Raw genomic sequence first — 24,989 nt, 5'->3', positions numbered from 1 at the left:
TTGCGGTCGGATTTGATGTAGGGCGAGATCAAGAGGAACACTAGGGATGGCTCTTCATCGAAGATTAATGATGAAGAGAACTGTGCCTTAGTGATTAAGGAAAATAAGGGGAAAGGGAATGCTTCCCATTCCAAATCTAATTCTTATCATGGAGGTAAGAAGAAAGGCATGAAAAAAGTTAAGTACTTTCATTGTCATGAGCTGGCCCATTTTGCTACAAATTGTCCACTCAAGAAGTCCAAGTGGAAGTCCTTAGGAGCAACAAGTGAGGCTTTGGCCTCTCAATTCAAATTGTACTTTTCCCTCATTGCATGCATGGTGTCATAAATGATGGGAAGTGTATGGTACTTACACAATGGAGCTTCATTCAACATGACTGGTGACAAAGAGTTATTTAGTGACGTAGAGGAGAAAGATCTTTAGATGCATTTCGAGATGGGTAACGACAGGAAGTATAGTGTTACTGGATTGGGAACGATTACTTTTCAGAGGGAGCATGGGGCTCCACTCACCTTGAAGAATGTTATGTATGTGACTAGACTAAAGAAGAACTCGGTATCTGTTGTCATGCTTGAGGATAGAGGTTATGATGTGATCTTCTTGAAAGGAAAGGATTTCCTTCGACACATAGCCACCAGTCAAGTAAAGAATATAGGGATTTTGGTGAAGAATCTCTATAAGCTGGAGGTACATGAGTGTGTTGATTTGAGCAAAAAAGCAAAAAGGGTGCAGAGTCGAGATGTTGGTGAGTTGTGGCACAGGCAATTGGGCCACTTACATCATGGGGCTTTGAAGATATTGCAGCAAATCTCTACCGGTATTCCCAAAGGTACGCTTGAGCAAGTTGATACATGTAAGGGGTGTACTTTGGGAAAATACACCAAGTCTTCCTTTCACGACAGAGAAAGTCAAGCAGAGGCTATACCAAAGCAAGTCCATTTAGAAGTGTGTGAACCATTCATGGAAGAATCCATGGCCAAACACAAGTATTATGTTATATTTGTTGATGAATTTTCTCAAAAATGTTGGATATTTTTCATGCGGAAAAATGATCAAAATTTCACAAAGTTTTATGACTTTAAAGCATTGGTGGAGAAAGAGCCAAGAAAAAAGGTTAAAGCTCTACAGAGTGATAACGGTGGTGAGTATGTCTCAAACGAGTTTAAGAATTTTTTTGCAGCAGAAGGGATTAAATGGGAGTTGATAACACCCCATAAACCTCAGCAGAATGGGGTGGAGGAGAGGAATAACATAACCATAGTATGGGTAGTGAGGGCGATGTTGCATGATCAAGGCCTACCACTACACTTGTGGGCTGAGGCATGCAACACAACAATTTATTCTAAAAACTGTAGCCCACATCGGATACCTGAGATGAAGACACCAAAGGAGGCTTATTCTGGTAAGAGGCTAGATGTTAGTCACTTCAGGGATTTTGAGTCATCGGTATATTTCCATGTGACCAAAGATGCATGGAAGAAGCTTGAGCCGACAACATAGTTGGGGATATTTTTAGGGTACATTGGTACACCTCACAACTATCATGTGTACTTGTCAACCAGCAGGATGACAGTGGTTCACAGGGATGTCATATTCGATGAGGAGAAGGCCATGTGAGTTTCCCTTAAGAGGGAGCTTGAGCTACATGCAGATGAGAAGCTTTTAGCTCCTACAGTTGAGGAGCCTCAGATTGATGTGGAGTAGCCACATGCAGAGGATCCGAGAGTGAAGACATCTCAGGTAGAGTCTTCCAGAGAGGGAAGAAAGCACACTAGAGAGGCTGACATATTGTTGGATGATGCACGGGAGAATGTGGGAGCATCCACTTATCAGCGCAAGCAGAGGAGGTCACCTGAGAGGTACACTGGATACAAGGCTCTTTATGGGCGAATGTGTTGTGACAGAACCATGTTCCTTTAAGGAAGAAATGCAACAACTGGTTTGGATTAACACCATGGTGGAGGAGTATGACTCCATAGTTCGTAACAGTGTTTGGGATGTAGTCCTGAAACCAGAGGACAAGTCAGTGGCAAGCTCCCCTTGGCTTTACAAGGTAAAGCAAGTTGCAGATGGTAGTGTAGAGAAGCATAAGGTTAGATTTATGGCCAGTGGCTTTTCACATGTAGAAGGAATTGACTATGATGAGACCTTTGCTCCTGTTGCAAGGTACTCATCGATCAGATCTATATTAGCACTATCAGTGCAGATAGGTTGGAAGCTACATCAGATGAATGTAAAGGCAACCTTCCTTAATGGCATGATTGAGGAAGAAGTGTACATAGAGCAACCTAAAGGTTTTGAGAGCTTTGACCGTGAGTCGCACGTGTGTCGGTTCAAGAGAGTATTTTATGGGCTGAAGCAAACACCCCGTGCTTGGTACACCAGGATAGATAGCTACTTCACTAGGTTTGGCTTCACAAAGAGTGAAGAGGATGTGAACATGTACCACATAGTAGTGGAAGGTAAATTGTTGATCATTATACTTTATGTCGATGATCTCATACTGACAAGTGATGATCAGCTGATTATTGTAATGAGGACCTTGCAAGAGAGTTTGAAATGAAGGACACGGGGCTCATACATTACTTTCTTGGCATGGAGGTATGGTGGGGAGATGGGGATTTGTTTGTGTCTAAGGGAATGTATGCCAATGAGATACTCAGGAGATTCTGCATGGAGAGAAACAAACCCATGGAGACTCCTCTAGCAGGTAACTGGAGGAAGGAGGATGCTACTTCAGGGGAGGTAGTGGAAGCTATTTTTTATAGGCAACTTGTGGGTTCACTCATGTACTTGGTGAACACATGACCAGAAATGTGCTATGTCGTTAACCAACTTAGTGAAGTGACGGTTAGGCCTACCAAGTTGTATTGGAAGGTAGAAAAGCATGTGTTGAGATACCTCAAGGGCACTTCTCAGTATGGATTATGGTACAGACAGATAGAGGGATTGAAGCTTCAAGGCTTCACCAATGTAGATTGGGAAGGGATTCTATCCAACCGGAAGAGCACATCAGGAGGGATCTTCAGTATTGGATCAATGACAATTTCTTGGTACAACAGGAAACATAGATCAGTTGCACTCAGTTCAGTAGAGGCAGAGTACATGGCTGCGAGTCAAGCAGCACGCGAGGCCATATGGGTGAGGAAGATCCTGGTTGGTCTATTTGGTGACCAGATGGATCTGATAGTGATTTACTGCGATAATCAGAGTTGTATCAAACTTTATGAAAATCCAATTTTTCATGATAGGTCCAAACCTATTGATATCTGATATCATCATCTCAAATATTGTGTATTGAGGTGGATTATGTTGCTAGAGTACATTCCCATGAAGAAGCAAGATGCGGACATTTTGACAAAGGCATTGTCAAGATGTAAATTCGAGTTTCACAGAGGCAGGATCGGCGTAGTTGATAATCCCTTTCTTGTTGAAAGGGAGTGTTGAGAAATGGCAAGAAGAAATTCCAATTTAATTTGTCCTTGAATTAAACTGAGAATTAAAATCAAATTCTATTCTCATAGCAACTTGTAAATAATTAATTAAGTTTAGTTAACTTAATTAGCTTAGGAATTTCGAGTTGGAAGTCTTTTTGAAGTCATGTATATGTTCTCCCTAATTTATAGGGGTCCAGTATGAGTTTAAATTGAGTTGTAAATTAGGTCACTCAGTTTACTGAGTTATGTTTAGATAAATTAGTGCCGAACTATTTATGGAACTAATAGAGAGTTAATAGTCAGTTGGTGTACTAGTGAATCCACAAGTGTCACTCTAGTTAACTGAATATTCCCTCATCAGAAACTCATGCATGTCGATTCTGAGAAAGACCCAGTTGAGACTAGAGTGCAGGGACAGTGTAATATCAGTAGTATGATTTACTGAGTTGTATAGATCATGCATGCAATCAAAGAAGGACCTATATTTGTATTGTGTAGTTTTGGAAGCATGAATCCCCTTTAAATACAGGTTATTCATCCTAGGAATTACGCAAGATATTAGGGGCTTGTAGAGCTGCAGAATTGGTTAAGTGTTGGCCAAGAGTTTGCTTGTGAGCTAAGAGAGTTGAGCATACTTGTGTATAATTGTTCTAGTGAGAACAATCTTTGTATCTTCACGCATATTTCTGATATATGTAATATAGATAGCAAGGTTTTGAGTAGTGGCTTTCCCCAGATACATCTTTTGTTATGTGCCATTGATTTATATTCTTCTTGTTCATATTGTTTTCATCGATCTATTGGCTTCTGCTGGTTGAAAGTAGAAGTAGATTCTTGTCCTGTGCTTTAGTATGTTGTATGAGCTTGTGAATCTACAAGGATTTCTACACTTGCTCAAGGGCTTGTCATATATAACACAATCTTGTCCTTGAAACATAACTATGTATCATTTCCGTGTCAATTTATCAACACTTATTTAATTATGTTTGAGACCAGGGACATAATATACCTCTGAGATTGTCTTCGACTCCCCTTGCTTGGTCAGAATGTTTACCACTCCTTTGACATCTACATCCACAGTCTTGTTAGTTCCCAACTTTACCTTTGGCTTCACAGATTGATCCAAATTTGCAACCAAGTTCTTGTTGCCTGTGATGTGGTTATTGCAACCATTGTCTAATAGCCACACACCATCAGAAGGTTCATGCATGGTATGGCAAGCTAGGAACTGGAGTTAGTACTCTCTATAGTGACATTAGCTCTCTCGTTTCTTTGATTAGCTAACCTCTTCCTACAATCACAAGCATAGTGACCACATTTATTGCAATAATAACATCTCACATTTGATTTGTCAACTCTTTGATTGATGTTGAAGCTTCTGCTGGTGTTTCCACTTTCATGTTCATTCTCTTCTCGGCCATCTCTCTGACCACCTTGTCATAAGGCAGAGGAACTTAAACACAAAATTACACACACATATATTTACATTGACTACATTTTCTAAGTTCTTAGGTACTCCATCAGCAAATGGCCACTCTCTTTTCTAAGTTCTTTGGAACTCCATCAACAAATGACCACTCTCTTGCGCCTTCTTTTTAAGGACAAGCAGGTGGCGAACTCCAATTTTTTTTCTTCCTTAGAGGACATCAAACATAAGTTGAACTCTAATGTTTTTCTTCCTGAGAGGACATCAAGCATAAGTTGAGAAATAAGGCTTTTGTCTAGATAATGTCAACCAACATCTAGCTCGAGTGGAAGGTTTTCTAGTGAGCAATTATGCTTCCACCTTACTGACCCTCCTTCGGATGAGGGCAATCAAACACATGTTTTAATTTCTTCAGAACATGATCAGTGATGGCGATGGTTTTAGGTGTCAGTGATGGCGATGGTTTCAAGTGTTTTGTTATTGTTTTTCATATACTACAACTTGGTTTCTACATGACAGTCTGCCTTTTATCTTTGTTATGGGTTATCAAATGGTTTGGTTTTTGTTTGCACCATATATTTTATCTTTGTTATGGGGCGTCAAATGGTTTGGTTTTTGTTTGCAACATATATTTGGCTTTCTGTGGGAGCTAGGTGCATATGAATTTTGATAAGGGCAGAGAATAACTTGTTGCTATTATAGTGTTAAAGATTATGTGTTTTATATCTCTCTGTAATTTCAATGGTTATGTTTTTTCAGTGGTGAAAGGGACACAATGCATTTTTGGTGCCAACTTCGGCGTCTTGCAGCGTTTTGGAATGGTTTTAATTGCAGATTTCTATGGTGTCGGAGGAGGTTGTTTCTTTTTCTCTAGGTTGGCAGACAACAAGGAGCTCGTCTTGGAAGGCTATCTTCTTCATGACTCTGGGACTCCTCCGAGACTGTTTTAGCTTCGAACAACTTCCGCAATATCTGGAGAATTGTCTATGCATTACCAAATTGTTTGGAGTCTGAATGTCCACAAAATGATGTATTTGGCTATAGTTTTTCCGGTCAATGTAGTATTGATAGGTTGTAAATCAACTGTTTTTTACTCGGGTTTTGGTTTTCACCCCGCAACGGTCGTGTTTAATTTAAATAGTCATATCATGAACCTTTCGCTTTCTGTTTGTGGGATTGGATTGGGCCTAAGAAATATAACTAGCATTTGCACCAAATGTTGCAAAGGAAACGCCGTAAGGCATAAATTGAGGAACAATTCCGACATGGGAATGGGAAAATGTACATAAGATGCAGATATGTAGCATAAATGAGATTCTAAAGATGTATAAATTGAAGTTTATTTAGGGTGCTTAAGTCTATATTTTTTTTAATTATTGAATTAATATTGCATATAAATCTCATAAAATTCAACCAACTTATAATTGAGGGCTCTGATCTCTAAGTTTGACTTTGGGTCATTAACATGGTAATGCACTGTCTCAACCACTAAACCACATAACAACAAACAAAAGACTACAAAATGTTACGATCATTACTATAGTAAACCCAATGACTCTACACACAATAATTTATTCTTTACTCGAAGAGAATATTGCTTAACCATATCCACAAAAAGATTGCAAGGTGGAAAGCATTATGCAGAACAGGATCTCTGTTATTATAACTTGTAAGTTGTAGCATTGTTCCAACCAATAAAACTATCTTCACATTTTGGAAGATCAAATGGAAATAAGTTTTGAAGAATTCAATAAAAAACGTCCAAGATCATTGGATCACATGATTAATTGTACCCTGTCCTATGAATCTAATATTTTTATGCACTTACAATAAAGGGAGAAAACAAGGTCCAAACAATGTATACCACAGGGACCAATAAATAGTATATTTGCTAATCCTTGCTAGGATCAGAAAAAACAACATTACTTCTCCTTAAATCCTTCACAATCAAATTATACAATTGTTGTACAACACAAGGCCCATGCTGTTGTCAATAGTTCTGATTGAGAATGCGACCAGATTCCTTCAATCTCATACAGTGATTAATGCACCAATTATACAATTGTTGTACAACACAAGACTCATGTTGTTGTCAATCAAGCAATAGTTCTGATCGAGAATGCGCCAGATTCCTTCAATCTCATATTGTGATTAATGCACCAAACACAGATGTACTAGTTGCAACGACTTTTATATAATTTTGCTGATGTTGTCATGTCAAAATCAATGTGATACAATTAAGTCACCTTTAAGAAGAACCTCATTGCAATTTCTATACAAGGATGTCTGTCTTATCATTACTCATTCTAATTTCACCTCTTTTATTGTCAGACTTCACGAATTAGCCTCCAAATGCTTGCTTCATCCACAGACAAGTGAATTACCTTTTATAAATATTTTGTTTGAGCATTGGAACTCAATAACATTTACAAAATTATAAAAAGTTTATCTCCAATCAATTTCTTTTCTTTTCTTTTTCTTTTTCTTATTTCCACTTATTATTGTTATATAAATATCTAAACTCATTTTATAATACTTTAAAAATAGAAATTTTCAGATATTATAATCCCTAAATCCTTTCTTCCCATTCTTAATGACTTTTGCAATTGGAAATAGGGCTTTGCAATTAGGTTCCCTCTGCATTAAACTCTGCAACTGACCCACCACGGTTAGTGTTGGAGTCCTTGGAGGGGTTTTATTCTCTTGAACAAAAGTCAAGTGACAAGAAAGAGTCTGGGCTCCCGGCTCTACGCCGGGCCTGTACATTATTACTGGAATCTCTTGTACTTGTTTTGGCAGATCCTATTTTGGGTGTTGAACATCCAGTTATGCCCTTAAATATAAAGGAGCAAGCCAAAAGTATTGCACATGAATGGAAGTCAAAGATAAACCTTGAAGGAGGTGTTGCCAATGGCAATTCGTTGGAGGCCCAGGCCTTCTTGCAACTTCTAGCTACTTTTGGAATTGCGTCAGAGTTTGATAAAGATGACTTATGCAAGCTTGTTCTTGCATTTGCACGGTGCAGGCAGACACCTGAACTCTGTCGTTCCCTTGGACTTGAATCAAAAATGCCAGGTTGGTTGGCTGATGTTCTGTAATGTTTGCCTCAGTGGCTAGGCTGGCAAAATTTCCATCCATTTTGGTAGATAGGCTTTTTGTTGTTTTTCTGGCATTCATGGCTAGCTTGGTTTTTTTGAGGGACTGGTGGATTTTATCAGTATACTTGGTTGTGGTTGATTGAGTTGAAGATAAATTTTGGTAATCCTGGCTGTAGTAAACCTTCCCAACGTTTTTTGTTTAGTCCAGTGAACGGGTTTCTAAGTTGACGGGGTTGGTAGTCTTTTCTTTAGATCTCAACATTTCATATGCAAGGCAGATACTGAGTGGCCTCTACTAGGTAGACATCTTTTTATGAGGTAGAAAGTTGTATGTAAGTTATTTTGTTGATATTAATAAAGGCACCTGAAGATGATCAGCTATGGTAAAGTGTCATAAGGCCTTTCATGAGTGGGGAACTGTTTACTTACAAAAATGGTCTCAAGTTGGCATCGCTGTTATCTTTATTGACAAATCCGTTGAAGTTGTCTGTATTGTTTTTTCTTTCACAGTAAACTGTCTTTTGGTATTTCAAATGTTTGTGACATATTCAGATTAACTGAAAATTTTGTGACAATTTCATGCAGATGTTGTAGAAACCCTGTTCAATAGTGGAAAACAAATTGAGGGAGTCAACTTTGCTCATGCATTTGGGCTAACAGAGAAGTTTGCACCTGTTCCTTTGTTGAAAACAAATTGAGGCAGTCAACTTTGCTCATGCATTTGGGCTGACAGAGAAGTTTGCACCTGTTCCTTTGTTGAAGGAATATCTGAAAGATGCTAAGAAAGCTTCTCAGGCAAGTTTAAAAAGCGGGAATAACTCTACTGTTGCACAAGTACGATTGTATTACTGTTATAGAAAATGTCTTGTTATGTGATGATCATTTTGGCTTAGTATTGTTGGTTATATCGGAAGTTCCTTTTTTGACCGATATTTTTATTCGCTGCTACAGAATGAAGTAAATACAAAAGAGCTTTCTGCTTACAGAGCTGTTATAAAGTGCATTGAGGAGCACAAACTTGAATCGCAGTTCTCACCAGATCCTCTTCAAAAGCGTGTAGCTCAGCTAGAGAAAGCTAAGGCTGACAGAAAAAGGTCTGCAGGTGTTGTTAAGTCTCAACCTAAGCGTCCTCGTGCTAATGGAGGAAACGCTGGTGTATATATGCCTCCGTTAAGTGCAGATGAAAGAACTCCGACTCTTTATGCTTCTTCCAATGGTGCAGACAGAAGCTTTTATAGGTCTTTGGATAGAGTACAATATTCTGGTGCAGCTCCAGGTGTTACATCCTACAACCTACAGGGCCAAAATGCATATGACAGATCAAACCAAGGATTATATGGAGCAGGCTATGGTGTTGGAAATAGGACTCCAGTCTCGCTCTCAAGGCCATATATGTATCCATCAGATAACATGGGGCCTTCGTTGTTGGGTTCCGATTCTTACAATTCCTCTACTAATTACAGCAACCATCACTTTGGCAGTAGACTGCCTACCCCTCCTCCAGCTTATCAGTCTTCTTTTATACATTAGGTAGGTACGGTGCTTATCTTACCGTGGTCAAGCAAGTTCTGATCTTATCAGGCCCCATAAAACCTTTTCTATTGGATGTGGCTGGTAGTAAGCAGTTAGCTTTGAAGAGGTTTTTTGACTTTGTTTCTGTAAATCTAAAAGATTGGCAAAGTTCATTTGGCAGCTTTTCACAATTTTCAGTGGTGTTTTCTTCTATTAAGGAATCTTCTATTAAGGAATTTTATTTTTGTATGGTATTGAGTGCTTCATCACTTTCCCAGGTTACTATATACTGTAGTGTTTACAGTTCAAAGATGATTATATGCATAATTTTGGTATTTTTTTATTTGTTTGACAAATCAGAGAGGATCAATCTGTCTCTTTGTCGAAGATTAAAATCTGGTGAATAATATATCATTTGTGATCTTGTTCGGAGCTCATAACACAAGACTTTCAATTGCATTGTATGCCGAGGGCTGGTCTTGTGCTGAATATGATTTAATTGTCCACTTGCACATTACCTCATTGGTACTTGTTTACTCTACGCCTATTAAGCGAATCAGATTTTATTTTGATTAGTCCAATTGTAAGGCTATTTTTGAAACTGGACCCTGCCCCTCTTAAGCTGGACCCTGCCCCTCTTAAGCTGCTGCATGATTAAAAGCCCCCTTTTTGAGCAGAAATGATTTGTAGTGCTAGTGATATAGTTGTTATACCCTGCATTAATATTTTTGTGTTCTCTGTAACGAGGACAAAGCACATTGGAGTTATATGTCCCATCTAGAACTAGCAATTGTCTCAAAAGGTACAAAGAGAGGCCGATAGGATTATTAAATTAGAATTGTTGAATTTCTCTAGAAGAGATGTTGGTTCAAGCCTACAAGGAGCAAAGAGATTTGATGTTTGGAGTTCTATGCTTTTTAGACACCATATTTCTTTAAATACAACTTAATTTTAGAAAAAGTTCAACCGCAATGCAGTTCTGCCATGCAGACATACACTTAAATCGCTATTGGGCTTATGATATTGACAAATTCAAAGTAAACTGGTATACAAGAGAATGTACCAAGCTAAACCACAAGTTACACATCTTCAGACCTAAAAAAGTTCATAACAATGGTTTGGCATATCAATAGCGATATCATAATTGCTTTTCCTTCCACATACATACAATTGCTCCAAAGGCAAGGACAAGAAAATTTTTCAGCTCTAGTGAGCACCAGTGGGTCACCAAAACGAGTGACCACTAATGGCTTTCACATTTATACAAGGAATTGGCAAGGGACTTTACATGGACTCCACTCAACTTCAGACACATCTTCAGCCAATATGGAGAGTGATTGAAATTGAACATAGCTAAGTAGTGGGATTGGCTCACAGTAATACACCAAGTATAAAATATTTAAGCTTTTACAGAAGCAAGGAGTAAGGAAAATTATGAAGCTCAGAGAAGTAGATTTAAATCAATCAAAGCTTGTTGAACGGCTATAATGTCCATAGAAATAATCTTCCAATGTTCTGCTCTCATGTACAAGATTTACACTTTGATCTGGACTACTGTTTGATACCAAATCATCATCAACTCCAAGCATTGCAAGTGATAGATGAGTTTGGATGTCACAACTCCTAGAGTTTTCTCCAGATTCATCCTCAATCAATTCATCTAATTCCATGGACATTGTCAATTACCTCTTGGTCCAATAAGGTAGGTCATCTCCTTCTCCTCGTAGTAATTTCAAAGTCTGCAATAATAAGTTACAGACAAACAATGAGGAAGAATAAGTTCACGTTTTTGCATTAACATTTATCCATTGTTTGAAATTTCACAAAGTCAGTTTAATGCAAAGGTAAGCCACTTTATTTGGGGAAACCAAAGCTTTCAATTCAAATCTTGCAATCCAGATTTCAGCTAGGATAGCGATTCTCAGGAAAGCTATATACTCTCTTGATATTGGAGCGAAAGCAGATATGCTGGCTCTTCTTGCCTATTCAGGGAGGGGTAATTTGCATACTGAAGCTTTGGTTTGAGATATGATGTAATCTCTTTTGCTAATATTCAAAGAATATTATATTTCATTAATGGAAAAATAGATTATTGGCAATTGAGGCTTTGAATATTTTGCCATAACCCACCATCAGCATTTAGGGCTAACCTGTTTAAGGGTGATGATTTTACAAATTGAACTACTAAACAAATGTTTAGATTACAACCCTAAACACTAGGTCTAAACACCCTTTACTCTATGTCAGAAGGATATCAACTCGATATTTCATGTGCCATTCTTCGTTATGGGAAAAAACAATTCTAGCACTAACTCCTCACAGGAAAGGAAATGTCTTCAAGCAACTAAATTTGACATAAGATCAGAAACTGAAACATATATAGGCAACTAATGAGAATAAGAGTAATTACTCTGTTCATTCGAGGTCGAAACTAAGCTGCCTGTCTCAGACAACATGCTGCACCAATGACCATTCTCTTCATCTTCCTCATGTCATAAGCATCTTCCAAAAGTGGATCTGCAAGTTCTTTTACAGAGCCAGCTGCCAGTAATGGCCTTGCCTAAATTTTGAAATTTACAAGAGATTAAGATTCTGAACCAAGACAAAGAAACCAAAAGAATCCAAAATTATCAAATACAAAACAAGCAGCCTTGCCTAAATTTTGAAATTTACAAGAGATTAAGATTCTGAACCAAGACAAAGAAACCAAAAGAATCCAAAATTATCAAATACAAAACAAGCAAGGACACTAGAGCCCTACCCACATAACCAAGCTTTCTTGGCCTTTAGGATTCTTGTCATTGATTGGTTTTCTTCCAGTTATTAGCTCTAGAAGAACTATTCCAAAGGAATACACGTCCATCTTCTCATTAACCGTGCCATACATGAAATATTCTGGAGCCAGATACCTGAAATATGATAGCAGCTAGTTTTATGAAGGCTTGATTATAAATGACATTTGTTTTCCTAAGGAAAGAGCTGGTGTAAAGAAAGAAATGGATATTTACCCAAATGTACCTACAACATCACTACCTATTATTGTTTCTCACTCCCTCGAGAATAGATTCACTAATGGATTCCCACAGTTTGAAATAGAATCCAAGGCATCAAAAGGTAAACCTAGGATACCCACTTATTCAAGACATGTTCTCTAGAGACTGTCACTTTGCATTTAAGTAATTTCATTCATCCTCTTATGCAGATCTCAACAAGTTTCCTTCAACCGATCATCTTGGGTACCTGCTTGAGGTACTGGAGAATAACGAAGATGAGCCTAAGCGGGACAATGATGATCAAGAAAGGTAGAGACCCTCATCCACAGTCTGCAGTTCTGTAAAATAAAGAACATGACAAAGATTTTACTTAGAAAACAAGCTGTCAATAATGGGTTCCTGGAAGTAGTTGAATAGAAGCTACTTTGTTTTGTTTTGGTGATTATTATAAAAAGGTAATGATCAGTGAGTTTCTTTCCTTGCAACAGCATGAGATAAACAGGGAAATCAATCAGCGTTGATTAAAATTCCAACTATAATGATCTGATCCAACGGCACAATCTCTTTTAATCGTCTAACACATCAGATAAATGGTCGAAAATAGGACATGGTGGCATATAAGGGAGTTCTTCCCAGAGGGAAACGCCTTACGGCGTAATTAAGTGACTAAGTATGATGTCCACGGCCGTCTAAGTGACTAAGTATGATGTCCATGGCCTTCTAGCGATGACAACCTTGAGATTTTCTATTTTAATGTTGGGAATCACAGATCAATATTTGTAGGTGTTCAGAGATAAGGATTCCCAAGAGGTAGTGTTAGTTAACGATTTCGTTACTAGAGATAAAGATTTACCAGAGGCGGTTAGTCCATGTCGCAATACATGGGAACGTTGGTTTACCCAATCTCTAACAATCTCCCCCAACGAGAGCCAGGTGTGTATTGAACTCATGACCTACACTCTGATACCACTTACTTGTTAGGAATCACGATTTTCGTTAGACCATAACCCACAGGTGTTAGTCAACGATCACATTGCCAGAGATAAAAATCCACGAAAAACAGTTAGTCCATGTCGCCAAACACACGGAAAACGTTGATTTATCTAATGTCCAACACTCAAAGCATTTCGTTTTTTGAATTATTAATTTTTTTGAGACAGTGCTCAGAATAAGTTATATAACTCAGATTCGTTTCGAAATGTTTAAATGGTTGAAACAAAGATTAACATAGAATACCGGTCAGAAAAATTAACATCAACATTTCCCTGAAAAGCTTAAGCGTGGGAGTTAATTTGATATCCTATGACTTCTTTAAATGGTTGAAACAAAGATTAACATAGAATGCCTGTCAGAAAAATTAACATCAACATTTCTCTGAAAATCTGAAGTGTCGGAATTAATTTGATACCCTATGACTTCAGCTAATTGTGTATGAAATAATTGAATAATTTGAGTGTGCATAGTTAGAATTCATGTTGTCTTTGTTTTTCTTTTCCTCTTTCTTATCTGATTGAATAATTTGAGTGTGCATAGTTAGAATTCATGTTGTCTTTGTTTTTTTTTTCCCTCTTTCTTGTCCCGGAGAAATTGTGTATCTTGATTGAAAGAAATTGCCTTTCTGGTGAACTTTCCACTCATCATCAGAAATACCTAAACTGTTTGTCATAATTGTTCACATCCAAACTCAACTTATCATACCAAAAATAGAGATAATGTTCTTCAAAATTTCATGACATATAAATCTTGCTTAATCTCCCGACTTGTGTGAATTGACAGTACCTAGATAATCCCAATCCCAGTTCATAGAATGTCAGTGAGAATTTTATATAAACCAACACAGTAGGATGCAAACCAAGATCATTCAAATGAAATATCAAATCATACAAGGGTAATATATATTCCATGAAGGGCATTCCATTCTTCTAGTTGCAGCCATTTTATATTCTAGTCACATGACAGAACTGTACATAAACCAGAGCATATTTTGACTGTTTAAAAAAACTAATGGAAATTTCCAACAGACGAGTGACTATTGAGATTTACTAGTCTGTGTTTCCATGTAGCATTGCCTTTAGATGTAGATGTAGTATTTGCATTAAGGCCAACCAGCATAAGATGATTCAGAGCACAGACATGGCATGAGGCTACTGAAAATCAACGACCCTTGTTCTTCTGGGGCCTTACGACAACAACAGGGCACTGTAGATGGGTGACACAATAGTCACTTAAACTGCCAAGGAAGACCCTGCAGAATCCAATATCCTTTGCTTAAAACAAGTGTTGTATTAAAAAATAAAAACCCAATAGAAACCTGAAAAGAGAATTGACAGTATTCTGGATCAATAATGACATGAATCATTCCAAACCAAGCATAGCTATAGCATTGTTTTGTTTGGCATATGCACTTCTTAGAGTTGCAAACAGGGGGGAATTCCTTCAACAATACCTCTTAAGAACCCCAGATCCATGACTACTTACAACCAACAGGTCAGGATTATACTTTTTGGCTGCTTTGCATATGACCTCCTTGGCATCTCCAATTCGAGCTTCCATCTCTGGATTCACCTGGGACAGTGGCAAAAAATATCTCAAGCTTTTCTATCATGAAACCACAGAAGAAAAGAAGACAGAAAAGCTGCAAAAAGCCACTGGTGTGACCAGTGAAAGACTGTGCTGTGATCTTGGAATTGAAGTGTGATATTTTCATAACAAGTGTGTACTACTATCTCAGAATTTACATGATAGGATGAATATCATGACCGATCGAGTGATGGCAATGGGCCTTTCAATTCAATTTTGCAATCCTAATAACATGGAGCTGATCTATTGAAAGACCTTTGTCTTAAAATTTGCAATACTAAAAGACCTTAATAGATAGAACCTGCTTGAAGATAACTGCATCAATAAATTATGAAACTAACCATAAGTTTAATGTGAAGAAGCCTGAAAAAAATGAGTCTGGAATTGAAGCAGCAGGAGCATGCCAATTTAAGTGCCATCAACCTGGTCTCTGAATCTTTAAATTGCAATCCATTTCCAGGATAAATTGCTAGTCTAGACTTCATCAAAGCTTCCTCCTCCTCCTTTGCCTCTTTCTCCAGCACATACTAAAAATCACCAAAATGAAATAACCATTAACTTCTGAACATAAACGTTAAACGCTAAACCCTAAACCCCCATTTTTAATAATAAATCCTAAACGTTAACACTCGGCTACCTTCGAATTATAAAATCTAAAACAACCATTTTATATTCTAGTCACATGACAGAACTGTACATAAACCAGAGCATATTTTGACTGTTTAAAAAAACTAATGGAAATTTCCAACAGACGAGTGACTATTGAGATTTACTAGTTTGTGTTTCCATGTAGCATTGCCTTTAGATGTAGATGTAGTATTTTCATTAAGGCCAACCAGCATAAGATGATTCAGAGCACAGACATGGCATGAGGCTACTGAAAATCAACGACCCTTGTTCTTCTGGGGCCTTACGACAACAACAGGGCACTGTAGATGGGTGACACAATAGTCACTTAAATTGCCAAGGAAGACCCTGCAGAATCCAATATCCTTTGCTTAAAACAAGTGTTGTATTAAAAAATAAAAACCCAATAGAAACCTGAAAAGAGAATTGACAGTATTCTGGATCAATAATGACATGAATCATTCCAAACCAAGCATAGCTATAGCATTGCTTGTTTTGTTTTGCATATGCACTTCTTAGAGTTGCAAACAGGGGGGAATTCCTTCAACAATACCTCTTAAGAACCCCAGATCCATGACTACCTACAACCAACAGGTCAGGATTATACTTTTTGGCTGCTTTGCATATGACCTCCTTGGCATCTCCAATTCGAGCTTCCATCTCTGGATTCACCTAGGGCAGTGGCAAAAAATATCTCAAGTTTTTCTATCATGAAACCATAGAAGAAAAGAAGACAGAAAAGCTGCAAAAAGCCACTGGTGTGACTAGTGAAAGACTGTGCTGTGATCTTGGAATTGAAGTGTGATATTTTCATAACAAGTGTGTACTACTATCTCAGAATTTACATGATAGGATGAATATCATGACCGATCGAGTGATGGCAATGGGTCTTTCAATTCAATTTTGCAATCCTAATAACATGGAGCTGATCTATTGAAAGACCTTTGTCTTAAAATTTGCAATACTAAAAGACCTTAATAGATAGAACCTACTTGAAGATAACTGCATCAATAAATTATGAAACTAACCATAAGTTTAATGTGAAGAAGCCTGAAAAAAATGAGTCTGGAATTGAAGCAGCAGGAGCATGCCAATTTAAGTGCCAACAACCTGGTCTCTGAATCTTTAAATTGCAATCCATTTCCAGGATAAATTGCTAGTCTAGACTTCATCAAAGCTTCCTCATCCTCCTTTGCCTCTTTCTCCAGCACATACTAAAAATCACCAAAATGAAATAACCATTAACTTTTGAACAAAAACGTTAAACGCTAAACCCTAAACCCCCATTTTTAATAATAAATCCTAAACGTTAACACTCGGCTACCTTCGAATTATAAAATCTAAAACACCCATTTTATATTCTAGTCACATGACAGAACTGTACATAAACCAGAGCATATTTTGACTGTTTAAAAAAACTAATGGAAATTTCCAACAGACGAGTGACTATTAAGATTTACTAGTCTGTGTTTCCATGTAGCATTGCCTTTAGATGTAGATGTAGTATTTGCATTAAGGCCAACCAGCATAAGATGATTCAGAGCACAGACATGGCATGAGGCTACTGAAAATCAACGACCCTTTTTCTTCTGGGGCCTTACGACAACAACAGGGCACTGTAGATGGGTGACACAATAGTCACTTAAACTGCCAAGGAAGACCCTGCAGAATCCAATATCCTTTGCTTAAAACAAGTGTTGTATTAAAAAATAAAAACCCAATAGAAACCTGAAAAGAGAATTGACAGTATTCTGGCTCAATAATGACATGAATCATTCCAAACCAAGCATAGCTATAGCATTGCTTGTTTTGTTTTGCATATGCACTTCTTAGAGTTGCAAACAGGGGGGAATTCCTTCAACAATACCTCTTAAGAACCCCAGATCCATGACTACCTACAACCAACAGGTCAGGATTATACTTTTTGGCTGCTTTGCATATGACCTCCTTGGCATCTCCAATTCGAGCTTCCATCTCTGGATTCACCTAGGACAGTGGCAAAAAATATCTCAAGTTTTTCTATCATGAAACCACAGAAGAAAAGAAGACAGAAAAGCTGCAAAAAGCCACTGGTGTGACCAGTGAAAGACTGTGCTGTGATCTTGGAATTGAAGTGTGATATTTTCATAACAAGTGTGTACTACTATCTCAGAATTTACATGATAGGATGAATATCATGACCGATCGAGTGATGGCAATGGGCCTTTCAATTCAATTTTGCAATCCTAATAACATGGAGCTGATCTATTGAAAGACTTTTGTCTTAAAATTTGCAATACTAAAAGACCTTAATAGATAGAACCTGCTTGAAGATAACTGCATCAATAAATTATGAAACTAACCATAAGTTTAATGTGAAGAAGCCTGAAAAAAATGAGTCTGGAATTGAAGCAGCAGGAGCATGCCAATTTAAGTGCCAACAACCTGGTCTCTGAATCTTTAAATTGCAATCCATTTCCAGGATAAATTGCTAGTCTAGACTTCATCAAAGCTTCCTCCTCCTCCTTTGCCTCTTTCTCCAGCACATACTAAAAATCACCAAAATGAAATAACCATTAACTTCTGAACATAAACGCTAAACGCTAAACCCTAAACCCCCATTTTTAATAATAAATCCTAAACGTTAACACTCGGCTACCTTCGAATTATAAAATCTAAAACAGCCATTTTATATTCTAGTCACATGACAGAACTGTACATAAACCAGAGCATATTTTGACTGTTTAAAAAAACTAATGGAAATTTCCAACAGACGAGTGACTATTGAGATTTACTAGTCTGTGTTTCCATGTAGCATTGCCTTTAGATGTAGATGTAGTATTTGCATTAAGGCCAACCAGCATAAGATGATTCAGAGCACAGACATGGCATGAGGCTACTGAAAATCAACGACCCTTGTTCTTCTGGGGCCTTACGACAACAACAGGGCACTGTAGATGGGTGACACAATAGTCACTTAAATTGCCAAGGAAGACCCTGCAGAATCCAATATCCTTTGCTTAAAACAAGTGTTGTATTAAAAAATAAAAACCCAATAGAAACCTGAAAAGAGAATTGACAGTATTCTGGATCAATAATGACACGAATCATTCCAAACCTAGCATAGCTATAGCATTTCTTGTTTTGTTTTGCATATGCACTTCTTAGAGTTGCAAACAGGGGGGAATTCCTTCAACAATACCTCTTAAGAACCCCAGATCCATGACTACCTACAACCAACAGGTCAGGATTATACTTTTTGGCTGCTTTGCATATGACCTCCTTGGCATCTCCAATTCGAGCTTCCATCTTTGGATTCACCTGGGACAGTGGCAAAAAATATCTCAAGTTTTTCTATCATGAAACCACAGAAGAAAAGAAGACAGAAAAGCTGCAAAAAGCCACTGGTGTGACCAGTGAAAGACTGTGCTGTGATCTTGGAATTGAAGTGTGATATTTTCATAACAAGTGTGTACTATTATCTCAGAATTTACATGATAGGATGAATATCATGACCGATCAAGTGATGGCAATGGGCCTTTCAATTCAATTTTGCAATCCTAATAACATGGAGCTGATCTATTGAAAGACCTTTGTCTTAAAATTTGCAATACTAAAAGACCTTAATAGATAGAACCTGCTTGAAGATAACTGCATCAATAAATTATGAAACTAACCATAAGTTTAATGTGAAGAAGCCTGAAAAAAATGAGTCTGGAATTGAAGCAGCAGGAGCATGCCAATTTAAGTGCCAACAACCTGGTCTCTGAATCTTTAAATTGCAATCCATTTCCAGGATAAATTGCTAGTCTAGACTTCATCAAAGCTTCCTCATCCTCCTTTGCCTCTTTCTCCAGCACATACTAAAAATCACCAAAATGAAATAACCATTAACTTTTGAACAAAAACGTTAAACGCTAAACCCTAAACCCCCATTTTTAATAATAAATCCTAAACGTTAACACTCGGCTACCTTCGAATTATAAAATGTAAAACAGCCATTTTATATTCTAGTCACATGACAGAACTGTACATAAACCAGAGCATATTTTGACTGTTTAAAAAAACTAATGGAAATTTCCAACAGACGAGTGACTATTGAGATTTACTAGTTTGTGTTTCCATGTAGCATTGCCTTTAGATGTAGATGTAGTATTTGAATTAAGGCCAACCAGCATAAGATGATTCAGAGCACAGACATGGCATGAGGCTACTGAAAATCAACGACCCTTGTTCTTCTGGGGCCTTACGACAACAACAGGGCACTGTAGATGGGTGACACAATAGTCACTTAAACTGCCAAGGAAGACCCTGCAGAATCCAATATCCTTTGCTTAAAACAAGTGTTGTATTAAAAAATAAAAACCCAATAGAAACCTGAAAAGAGAATTGACAGTATTCTGGATCAATAATGACATGAATCATTCCAAACCAAGCATAGCTATAGCATTGCTTGTTTTGTTTTGCATATGCACTTCTTAGAGTTGCAAACAGGGGGGAATTCCTTCAACAATACCTCTTAAGAACCCCAGATCCATGACTACCTACAACCAACAGGTCAGGATTATACTTTTTGGCTGCTTTGCATATGACCTCCTTGGCATCTCCAATTCGAGCTTCCATCTCTGGATTCACCTGGGACAGTGGCAAAAAATATCTCAAGTTTTTCTATCATGAAACCACAGAAGAAAAGAAAACAGAAAAGCTGCAAAAAGCCACTGGTGTGACCAGTGAAAGACTGTGCTGTGATCTTGGAATTGAAGTGTGATATTTTCATAACAAGTGTGTACTACTATCTCAGAATTTACATGATAGGATGAATATCATGACCGATCGAGTGATGGCAATGGGCCTTTCAATTCAATTTTGCAATCCTAATAACATGGAGCTGATCTATTGAAAGACCTTTGTCTTAAAATTTGCAATACTAAAAGACCTTAATAGATAGAACCTGCTTGAAGATAACTGCATCAATAAATTATGAAACTAACCATAAGTTTAATGTGAAGAAGCCTGAAAAAAATGTGTCTGGAATTGAAGCAGCAGGAGCATGCCAATTTAAGTGCCAACAACCTGGTCTCTGAATCTTTAAATTGCAATCCATTTCCAGGATAAATTGCTAGTCTAGACTTCATCAAAGCTTCCTCCTCCTCCTTTGCCTCTTTCTCCAGCACATAGTAAAAATCACCAAAATGAAATAACCATTAACTTCTGAACATAAACGTTAAACGCTAAATCCTAAACCCCCATTTTTAATAATAAATCCTAAACGTTAACACTCGGCTACCTTCGAATTATAAAATCTAAAACAGCCATTTTGTATTCTAGTCACATGACAGAACTGTACATAAACCAGAGCATATTTTGACTGTTTAAAAAAACTAATGGAAATTTCCAACAGACGAGTGACTATTGAGATTTACTAGTCTGTGTTTCCATGTAGCATTGCCTTTAGATGTAGATGTAGTATTTGCATTAAGGCCAACCAGCATAAGATGATTCAGAGCACAGACATGGCATGAGGCTACTGAAAATCAACGACCCTTGTTCTTCTGGGGCCTTACGACAATAACAGGGCACTGTAGATGGGTGACACAATAGTCACTTAAACTGCCAAGGAAGACCCTGCAGAATCCAATATCCTTTGCTTAAAACAAGTGTTGTATTAAAAAATAAAAACCCAATAGAAACCTGAAAAGAGAATTGACAGTATTCTGGATCAATAATGACATGAATCATTCCAAACCAAGCATAGCTATAGCATTGCTTGTTTTGTTTTGCATATGCGCTTCTTAGAGTTGCAAACAGGGGGGAATTCCTTCAACAATACCTCTTAAGAACCCCAGATCCATGACTACCTACAACCAACAGGTCAGGATTATACTTTTTGGCTGCTTTGCATATGACCTCCTTGGCATCTCCAATTCGAGCTTCCATCTCTGGATTCACCTGGGACAGTGGCAAAAAATATCTTAAGTTTTTCTATCATGAAACCACAGAAGAAAAGAAGACAGAAAAGCTGCAAAAAGCCACTGGTGTGACCAGTGAAAGACTGTGCTGTGATCTTGGAATTGAAGTGTGATCAGGGCCCGCAGATCTTTGCACTCAGACAGAAAATTGAAGCGGTCTATCCGCACTGAATTGGGATTTTCAGACTGAGCAGGCAGCCAGGAAACTCCAGCGAAGCCATCACTACTGTATGCGAAGGGTTTCGAGCGGGTAATCTCTCCAGCATGAGATAAACAGGGAGTTCAACCAGCGCTGATTAAAATTCCAACCATAATGATCTGATCCAACGGCACAATCTCTTTTAATCGTCTAACACATCAGATCAATGGTCGAAAATAGGACACGGTGGCATATAAGGGAGTTCTTCCCAGAGGGAAACGCCTTACGGCATAAAAACGCCTTACGGCATAATAAATTTCAAAAGATGTTTGTAATAGATTTTGATTTTTTAAAATTTATATAGATTACCCATAAATAATTAATTAGTTTATATATAAATTTAATTTAATTAAATTATTGATTTAAATAATATGAATAAGAATCAAGAATAAGAGTCACTTGTGAAGAATAGAATATCTAGGCTTGCTAACAATATCAATATCCAATAAGGACACAATTATTCCTTTTTCCAAGATTAAAAATGACTAAAACTAAACTCAAAAGATATAAAATTTTAATTTTTTTTTAATTTGGTGACGGATGTCCCTACTAGACCATGTTTAATTTGACCGTTTGGACAGTCGGATGTTGTTGACGTCATCGTCAATACTTTCAGTCTGCACGTCAATTCCTAATCTAATCTTCTATTCGTGCCCTGCCGTTGGATGTTGCCACAGCTCTTCCACGATCATTTTAGATTTTTCGAGTATTTAGGAATCCAATGGACATTGTGATCTTACCCAAGTCTATCTCATTTTTTTTATAGGTCATATAATTCAAATTTTTTATTTTAAAATTATTTTGTAAAATTTGATAATAATATTTTATGTTTGGATAGTTTATTTTTTAACCATAATCTATTTATTATATGTTTTTAAACCTAATCTATTTATTATATATTTTGAATTCGTTTAAAATGAGTTATTTGTTATATGTTTTGAATTTGTTTAAATTTATAAAAAATCTGTTATAACCACAAATTTGAATTGTAAACCCTCTACAACCTTGGTGTTTTAAAAAAATTTTAAACTACTAAATCATATATATAACTAAAAAACCATTTTAAATAAAAAAAAAAATCAAATTTAACTAAAATTTATTTAACCCGATTTCAACCAAAAACTTAAAAAACTATAATAATTATAAAACCTCGTTTTTCTGCCATATTTAAATTAATCTTAATCTAAACACCAGATATATAATTAATTTAAATTATCACCTATAAAATTATTTTAATTCTTATTAAAACGACACATTCATTATCATGGTAGGGAGAATACCAAAACATGATTATAGTGAGTATTTATTTATGAGTATAATATTTTTCTACTTCCACCATTGCATGGAATGAGTTGAGTTGTACTGCATACTCATTTTGTCTTTTCGAAATAAAGAAAAGGCGATTAATTATTATTTTGAGTTGAGTTGTACTGCATACTCATTTTGTCTTTTCGAAATAAAGAAAAGGCGATTAATTATTATTTTTTAAGTATTAGTGTTGACAAAGTTAAAGCTTGAATGTATGTATTGTGTCTTAGTAACGAACTAGGGGACTTTGAAATAACGCAAGGTGATTTCAGTGATGGTCACTTTATTGAGATCAAAAATTTTGGTTTTTGTTATTGTTTTCCGTTGGAAGTGTATTATTAGTCTTTGTTATAGGTTCGATTGGGATTATAGTAATCAATATGGTAAATTGACGTTAGTATTAATTGAGTTGTTTGTTTGTTTGGCAAATTAGGTATAATCAAAGTTTTTAAGCACATATTAATTTACTATCTTATTTAGCCTCTTCTCGAGGCTGGGAGGCAAAAGCATAGATTATTTTTTATTTGTTTCACATTTTCAAACTGCTCATAAATGCTACTTAAATTAATGTTGGCATTAGTCCAAGACATTAAATGGCAACTGATGAAGAACATACTTGTACATATAACATATCTCTGAAGAACATACTTGTACATATAACATATCTCTGATAACCAGCACGCCACAACACATGTCTCTCTCATGCCACAGCACATGTCTCTCTCTCTGATAACCAGTGCGCCACAACACATGTCTCCCTGGCAGCACATTTCTCTTGCAGAAAATTGAACAATGGGACAGTATTGCTCACGCTACAGTCTTTCGACAATGGAGTTCTCAGGTATAGTGCAGGGTCTTTCAGCCACCGCCTTGATACCTTACCTGCATCTTGTTAGAACAAGAAGGTTAGAACAAGAAGGATTTATTGAGAATGATGAGGGGTCGAGAAATGGCAGATGTCCATAAACCTTGCCTTCCATTTTCCTTCATTGATCTGTATAATGATGGAAAGGCAGCATAACAGAACGCATAAACACTGGTCCAAGTGGTGACTCCAACTCACAACAAGAAAGGAATGGAAGGCAACTACCATTAGTGAAATAATAAGGTAAAAAACAAACTTACTTGGTTTATCGTATCGTGAAGAATTATAGTATCTGAATTCTTCAAGAAGATAAATATCTTTGTCGTCCCTCTCAGATAGAGTCAGCAACATTCATAGAGAGATCGGGCTCTGATCCAGGAAACGCTTTTCTTGTTGCTCACCATTTTACCTAGCATTAAGCAACAGCTTATCCAGCCGCAGTAGATTCGGTTGATGCATATGTCGATCCATCAAAAGTTGATGTCATATGCGTCAATTTTCTTTTACTTTGTGCCATGGCCGAGGCAAATGCTGGATTGTACACCTGACCCGACCACCAGGGATGAGATTTCACCTTTGCCCAGACCATGTCTCCTCACGAAATTTCGAGGTTATGTTAACATCATAGCCACTGTCCTGAATAGCTTTGTCTCTACTCTTTCCCTCCTTCAGAGCAATACTTTTCTTCAAAATCCTGCCCTCTTTGACAGCAATAATGTTCTTTAAAGGAGTATTATTGTCAATGTTGTCCATATTTTGAAAATCTTTCTGTTTCCGGATCAAAATTTTCCCTATTGGTATATTGTCCTCGTCGTCATCGGTGCCTGAACAAGATGATTGCAAACTAGGCATATCAACCCCGCCTTTATTATTCTCCATAAGCCTGGCCTCCGGCAGCTTCATTTCTCCACCACCCAAGCTCTCGCTCTCAAGCATTTTGACCCCTCCAAAAACCCTAGATTTATCATTTTTCCGCATCAACATTTGTAACGACAC

The 24,989-nt window shown here is 37.2% G+C and overlaps 2 protein-coding genes across 5 annotated transcripts; one reads left to right on the top strand and one right to left on the bottom strand.

Annotated features, from left to right (window-relative positions):
* Positions 1-3,105: 3,105 nt before the first annotated feature.
* LOC149258412 (FRIGIDA-like protein 3) lies at positions 3,106-9,578 on the top strand. The gene is made up of 5 exons (XM_089415063.1): positions 3,106-3,156; positions 7,494-7,938; positions 8,547-8,590; positions 8,661-8,795; positions 8,913-9,578. The coding sequence occupies exons 1-5, from the start codon at positions 3,106-3,108 to the stop codon at positions 9,489-9,491; spliced, it is 1,254 nt and encodes a 417-aa protein (XP_089271189.1). The 3' UTR covers positions 9,492-9,578.
* A 4,754-nt stretch (positions 9,579-14,332) lies between these two features.
* Positions 14,333-20,848, bottom strand: LOC149258411 (uncharacterized). 4 transcript variants are annotated; one of them, XM_089415311.1, is made up of 15 exons: positions 20,644-20,848; positions 20,169-20,287; positions 19,762-19,963; positions 19,330-19,515; positions 18,855-18,973; positions 18,448-18,649; positions 18,016-18,201; positions 17,541-17,659; positions 17,134-17,335; positions 16,702-16,887; positions 16,227-16,345; positions 15,820-16,021; positions 15,388-15,573; positions 14,913-15,031; positions 14,333-14,711 (listed from the first exon to the last, which is right to left on the bottom strand). In XM_089415311.1, exons 12-15 carry the CDS (start codon positions 15,886-15,888, stop codon positions 14,621-14,623), a joined length of 465 nt encoding a protein of 154 aa, XP_089271437.1. In that variant the 5' UTR covers positions 15,889-16,021; positions 16,227-16,345; positions 16,702-16,887; positions 17,134-17,335; positions 17,541-17,659; positions 18,016-18,201; positions 18,448-18,649; positions 18,855-18,973; positions 19,330-19,515; positions 19,762-19,963; positions 20,169-20,287; positions 20,644-20,848; the 3' UTR covers positions 14,333-14,620. The 4 variants fall into 4 exon arrangements, with proteins under 4 accessions (XP_089271437.1, XP_089271444.1, XP_089271447.1 ...); XM_089415318.1 differs by having other exon boundaries at positions 17,160-17,335; XM_089415321.1 differs by having other exon boundaries at positions 18,474-18,649.
* Positions 20,849-24,989: the final 4,141 nt, after the last annotated feature.

Source organism: Pinus tabuliformis, chromosome 6, assembly GCF_031772625.1.
Source record: "Pinus tabuliformis cultivar Carrire ecotype Pingquan chromosome 6, CPIR1, whole genome shotgun sequence".
NCBI classification, from domain to species: Eukaryota; Viridiplantae; Streptophyta; class Pinopsida; order Pinales; family Pinaceae; genus Pinus; species Pinus tabuliformis.
Note: the sequence above shows the minus strand (reverse complement) of the source record. Positions and strands in the feature narration are given on the sequence as shown.